The sequence below is a fragment of the Aethina tumida genome, chromosome 3 (genome assembly GCF_024364675.1).
Source record: "Aethina tumida isolate Nest 87 chromosome 3, icAetTumi1.1, whole genome shotgun sequence".
Lineage (NCBI taxonomy): Eukaryota > Metazoa > Arthropoda > Insecta > Coleoptera > Nitidulidae > Aethina > Aethina tumida.
This window is the reverse complement of record NC_065437.1, coordinates 32,487,595-32,494,722: the sequence shown is the minus strand read 5'-3', so window position 1 is coordinate 32,494,722 and position 7,128 is coordinate 32,487,595. Positions and strand designations below refer to the sequence as shown.

Here is a 7,128-nt window from a genome sequence, read left to right as displayed (position 1 = left end):
ATTGACCACTTACTGGAACACTCAATGGGGCGGCTTTAAATCGCAGGAATCAAACTTCCCATACTACATTAACAAAGTAAACTCAGATATATTAAAAAAAATACATGCGGAAAAGAATGCATTTATGGATATACCATCGTTTATCTAAATTTGAAAAGTTAATACATTTAAATGTCGTTACAATGTAAATACAATATTGTTAAAGTCGTATTGTTCAGAACCGTTCTATTTATATATTCATCAGTTAATCTTCCCTTTCAGTTCTTAATTAAGTTTTCATTCGGAAAAAATAAGATTATTTTTTCGAGAAGTTCAATACAAGATAAAGAACGATTCGGGTAATAAATTTTGAATACAGTCAACTAATCTTATATATCTTGCGGAAATCTAAATTTACATTGGCTTTCAAGGAATTGTATTTCTTGGTGTTTTGCATTTTTTACAAAGCATAAGAGCGAATAATCAGTAATTTGAATTGCAATCCTCTAAATCCTTCAAAATTGATACATGGCCTATAAGGACTCACCCCTCGAAAAGTCAACTCGTAAAAGTATCAGCCCCTAAGATTTTAAGAAAAAAGCGTGATAAACAGGACCGTAGTAAGATAAGATGCTTATCAAAACAGAAGTCTTCCAAAGGTTGTAAATAAAAATACCGAAATTTGAACGAGTTATGAACTATGTCTATTGCTTCAAAATTCGACGTGATTTAATGCAATTTCCAAAAATATGTCGCAACTTATCCGACAAATTTTAATCATATACTCACTGTTGCATAACATTATTATCTCCTAAACCATTAAATTGGTTTAGGAGATAATTTGATTTGGATAAATACACATTGATGCAACTATTGTTAGTTATAACATTTAAAATTTACAGCCACATATTTTTATACTTAGATTCATAGTTTCATACGACTACTACCAAGAAAATTATATTTATTTTAATAATAAAATTAAGAAACTGTATTGTTTTAGTGAATAAATTATTTAACAAGTAATTATAAATTAATTTTGACTGATTAATGTATTTTAAAATATAATTTTTACTAACGTAATATAAATTTGATGTAAATAATTTACACAGATGTTGAGACTCTTTATTTTATTAATATAGCTTAGAAATAAATTTCATATAACATCATCTATAAAAATATTGATAAATACCAAAGATGTCAATAAATCTTATTTGTAAATTTATTATGTTTATTATTTGTGGACATCCTTGATTATTCAGTTTTACGTATTCAGAATGGAATGGGTTACTACATTTTGTAATTATGTTTTATCACACACAACAAGGATTCCTATTCATTTTAGTTGATCACGTGGACATTTATTCGCAACTTTTGTAAATTCAAATGATACCCCGGTTGGTACCAGTACAGTTCATATAAAATTGGCTTAAGAAATTCATTTAGACACTCACTGGAATACTACTTTTTTATTTTTTAATTACTAAACACGTAATCTAAATACAACTTTTATGAACAAAATGAAAATTTCAAATTTCTATTTACATATTTTTATAATTCCAAATAAAATATATAATCTTTCTAAACAAAATATTTATCAAAGAATTTTAAATTAATTTGGACTAATTAATGTTATGTAATGTATTAAATGTAATTTTATATTTTAAAATATAATTGTTATAGTTCAAACTAAATACAAATAAATTAAATAGATCACAGGTATGTACAGTTTCCATGAATCGCGGTTTATTGTACATTTCTGTTGATGCATTGATGTTTGAAATACATTGGTGTAATTACAATTGTTTTAAATATCTTTTTCTACTTTATCAGTTAAATACATCTATCTGAATATAATTCCAATAAGTAAAACAAAAATTGTAAATTTGAAATCACATATTTTTGTATTTATTTTGAACAAAGTTTTTATATTTAAAAATTTTACATTTTAACGACCAATATGTTTTAATTCTATTTCAATTAAAATTCGAGTTTTGCATTTGTTCCCGTTAGAATCAGAGAGAAGGAAATAAACGTTCAAGAGTGTTCGAGGTATCCATCGGTGGATGTATTTCATATATTTGTGTCATTTTTTTATGGTATGATTGAAATTTCCCTTAATTGTAGAATACATTAGTTTACAGAAAAATGTTGAAATAATTTGAGAGTAATTTGGGTATGATGAACACCAAAATTATATTCACCTAGATAATTGTAAATTTGTGATTTCATCATTATATCATTTTAATTATTTTTAGTCATTTTCGCTATTTCAATAACTTTTTTCTGCAACAAATGAGATCAATATTAACAGTTTAATATTTTAAATACTTACTGTATTTATTTACAAGTGTTTCATGGATTGAAAAACCAAAATTAAGTAACAATTGAAAACGTAATAGGTTAAACGTATGAAAATATTGCAGTAAATTTAAATATTTAATTATTACAAAAGTTACCTGGAAGCTCTCTATAAATATAATTTTATTATAAAATGGAAGTGACCATACCAAAAAATATATTTGCACTTAGTATTTGATGAATATTCATTCATTAATTTTAAAATTGAAATAAAAAACCATTTTTATATTTAAAATGCATAATGAGTTATTTTAATATTTGATAAATCATAAATATTACTGTTTTTTGTTTATTTAATCGTAAATATTTATAATTTGAAAACAAATTAATTGAAAATACACAATTAATATAAATATTATTATAGTTTTACAGAATTGTTAAATTATTGTTATGTTTAAAGTATTAAAAAACAAAATAGAATAAAGATATTAACTATTAATTAATTGTAATTTTAGCGAATGCGTGGAAACTTGTAAAAATGTGCTGTGATGATCTATGATTCCATTAACCCATTGTGTAATTTAACTCTGGGTTTTATGAAGATTCTTTGGTAAATTTTATTTTGTTCTGTATTTTTAGGTTAATATACGAATTCATTTCATTTTGGAACATATCAATATAATTAAAATTGTCCTAAATACCTCTTTTGTTTTTCATTTAAAAGCATCAAAATATGACTCCAGCGTTCGCGCTGACGTTGAGTATCACGCTGACTACGAAAGTACCCATTTATAAACTCAACGTAGGCGTTCGCGTTCACGCTGTCATTTGTCAAATTTGGTTTGTTTATATTTTCATAACCGCAAATTATTTTTAAAAGGTACTTACTGTACTTCAAATATGTATTTAAATTAGAAAATCATTAGATATATCTTTGGCGTCAGCGCGAATGCGGACGTGGACATCGAGTTTATAAATCCAGCATAAGATAGAAGGGGAAAATTTCCGATGTCTAATCTTTGAGAAGCATCGTAATAAGATTTGCAGTGACAATTATTATTTTATGTGTTGCATATATATCATATTGTTTATAGAAGAGTTTTCAGACCTTTAAGCACTAGAGTTTACATTTTTTAAAAATCAATTTCCTTTCATATCAGATCTTTTGATATCTTTTATAGTAAAAGTAGATGGAAATGAATTCTTGTACTAAAAAAGCACTTAAAATAATTAACGTCATATAAGATTCCGGAAGTGAACGTAATTTCAGACTGAAGAATTCTCATTTTATTTTTACTAACTTAATGCAGGCGGACATAATCCTTTTATCAAGTAAATCCTATTAGTCTATGGACAAAGTGAATTTTAAGAGCTTTTAAAAATCATCTAAAAGGGTGCCGATTAAAGGAAAACTTTTGATTGATATTGAAACAACTTTCAATAACGCTTCTGGATTGTTTCAAAATAAAATAGTATGTATTAAGAATTGCGAAAATTTGACTCATAATTATTTTTTATTATTAATGCTGTAATTTATTATAATTATAAAAATTGTATTAAAACTAGTTAACTTATTAAATCATATAACAGGGGTGGCCAAGCTTCTTGATAGTCTGAGGCATTTTTCAAAATTTGAAATGTTTCGCGAGCCGCAATTAAATACGTTTAGGTCTGCAAAAAAAAAATATTAAAAATTTTTTTACAGAAATTATATTTATTAAAAACATAAATATGAGTACAAAATATGTGTACTGAATTTAACTATTAAAAATTAAACACGTTTATTTCACTTCTCTTGATAATTCTAGAATGAAAAGGGAACTCGGGTTCATTTATCGAGAGCATAAATAATCCTTCAAAGAGCCGCTGTTTGACCACCTCTGTTATATAATATAAATTTATATTTAGTTATATATTAAATATATTTGATTTTTCAATATGGCCAACATATAGTTTTATATAAATTATAAGACTTTTTTTAAAAAAATAACTGCATATAATATTTAATATAAATTATACCAATTAAATTAATATTAAAATATCATTTATACTTTTGTGAAACATGATATTCAAAAAAATAAATAATTAATATTAATAACAGTATATTTAACAATGATAAAATGTAAAATTGTAAATATTTTTCATCAAAATATCTATTTATTGCCAAAAATTTAATACAAAAATCACTTTCAACAATTTACAGTCAAGTAATATCAAATAAATAATTTCTACATTACAATTTATACAGTTTTATAAATGCTGTGTTTGTATCAGTCCTCTGCTGGCAGCAAATCCAAATAATAATGAGAACGCACTTAATGTAATTATTGCAACGGCAGTGTATGATATATCATCATCATTGGCTGTTTTGGTTTTGTCTTCCTTTTTCAAATACTTTGGTCCTATAGGGGTGTTAGGCATGTACTTTGCATCCATTCGTTTAACAAAAGCTTCTAAATTGGGCCACAGGCTAAACAAATTTCCAAATTCATTTGATGGAAATGGAAGTTTTATTAAAGGAGCAATGTAACTGTATATCACTATGTCTAATGTTGTTGGTGAGCTACCGAACATAAAATCAAGTGTGCCCAACCGAGCTGAAATGGCAGTCAAACATTGAGTGGCCGAACTCAGTAGATACCCTTTGATAATATCTAAATTTGTGTCCATTGGATACAAAGCATCCATCAGGTCTGAGGCCTTGTTCTTCTCTTTTCTTGGGTACGTATAATTGAATGGCAGTGGCAAAGCCTTGATGTACCACATAAACGTAAAGTCTTCCGTGTTTCTAACGTCCACCCAGTACACGTAGTCCAATATCGGTCTTAACTTTGCATTCACCAGGGAAATTAGGGCGTACATCTCACTGCACTGTTTCGCACTTAGGAAATGGTCTATGTTATAGTTCTTAGTTCTAAAGTACGTAACCATTTTATCAAAGTTCGTCGATACTAACTTCCCGTTAACTAGACTCGGGGCACTGTATTTCACGCAGTATTTAAAGTTGCTCAAATGCCTAACCTCGGCAGGCACTCCGGCTATTTTTGTGTACAGTATTGATTGGATGCATTCCGGTTCGAGCGAGACGAGACCGTAGTCGCCTTCGTACACGTACAGTTGGAATTTGTCGTCGGCTGCCATTTCATGCGGTTTTATGGGAATTTTCTGCGGGACTTTCGACGAAAACAAGACAAATACGATCAAAACTTTTGAGGTTAATTTGACAGCGGGACGTGTAGGTAACTGCTCTATCGATTTGCGGCGCGAAGCGCGCGTTTGAAAGGTTTGCGCATTTTGTTCTATTCTGTTTAATTATTTAATTAAATATAATGTACAGTTTAACAATTATATATAACTTATTTTATTTTATTTTTAAACTAAAATATATGATATAATATTTAATATTATTTTTTACAATTAATAATGAACTTACAATTTATGTATATATTGTGTGAATAATAATTGCATATAATAAATGTCACAAAATGATAAAAAATATCATGTTATGTATACTATAATATTATTATTGTGGAGTACATGTAAAATGTTATGTAAAATATTATAGACTAAGAAGATTCAGTGGCGCTTTTAAATGTGGCTCTTCGTATAAATTCGATTCATAAATAAATCTTGAATATATCCAATTGGATTTAAGGTTTGGTTATTATTTCAATGGTAGGGGAGCTGAGGCGTGCTTCTAGCCAATGAAGTAACTCCAAATGAAGTACCTGAATTTTACCGATTTTTCAGTTTCAAACACTAGTTGATCTTCTGTATGTGTGTCTGGCAGATTCAGTTGTGGAGAGATTTTTAATACTGAATCTCTTTTTTATTATGATATGTGCTCAACCAGTAATTATACGAAATAATTTGTTAACATAAGGATTGTCGGTGACGTGGTGGTTTTTTAATTAAATAAATATGTATTTCCAGTTTCAATTACTATGACAAATACAGGACAAAAAACAGCGGATTTACTATATTTTGGTATGCTAAATAGATTGATATAAAATATTGCTTTTTTTGTTCTATATATAACATGCCTCACCAAACTCTCAAACACAGAAGTCACCATTGGATGGTATACAATTAAAAATTTGTAAAAATATACTCAATATACTCAATAATAGAAAACATGGATCCAGTGGTCCAATTTTACAAATTTTTGTGTGTAAATAAATTCATGCATAGAAAAACGTGAAAAAAAAGTGACTGGATTTCAATGGTCGAAAAATTTGTTGACAATTTGTGTGTGTGTTAAATACATATAACCCAGACGTAGTATTCATTTCTCTTTTGTTATGTTAAAAGAATTATTTCATTCATTTCAAATGCTGTTAAAGTACGAAGGCGTGTTTCTAAGTAAGTTTGAAAGAGGACGAATTGTGGGCTTAAAAGAGGCAGGACTTTCGTTTGTGGAAATTGCCAATCAAATGAGTCGGAGTCGAGGCACGACTTAAAATTGTTGGAGAGCGTGTTTCGAAGAAGGTCGTAACGAAGTGCGAGAGGTTCAGGAAAATATCAAGAGACAACCGGACCTTCGTCTTAGAACTTTGGCACTAGGGAATCACTTTGTGACAACTCAAAGAAAAGGGAACTTAATTAAAAATTTAATTTGTAAATTAATAAAAAATATTTTTTATTTCATTAAAATTATTAATAACGATTTGAAATTGGGTATAAATACAAATATACGTCTGGTAAAGAGAATGGGTACAACACAGGACTTGATTTTTTTAACCTAACTGCAGCGAAGAAGATACTAATTTAATAATTTAAACTTCAGATCCTTAAACATTACTGAATTATTTTTAATTTAGATACATAGTGCTCTTTCTATTTACATTAAAA

General features: G+C 27.7%; 1 protein-coding gene across 1 annotated transcript; it reads right to left on the bottom strand.

Annotated features, from left to right (window-relative positions):
• Positions 1 to 4,412: 4,412 nt before the first annotated feature.
• Positions 4,413 to 5,496, bottom strand: LOC109594954 (metaxin-1). The gene has a single exon (XM_020010224.2). It carries the CDS (start codon positions 5,416 to 5,418, stop codon positions 4,528 to 4,530), a length of 891 nt encoding a protein of 296 aa, XP_019865783.2. The 5' UTR covers positions 5,419 to 5,496; the 3' UTR covers positions 4,413 to 4,527.
• Positions 5,497 to 7,128: the final 1,632 nt, after the last annotated feature.

Excerpts from the sequence above, each read along its gene's own strand:
- LOC109594954 (XM_020010224.2), bottom strand. The coding sequence starts at position 5,418 with ATGGCAGCCGACGACAAATTCCAACTGTACGTGTACGAAGGCGACTAC.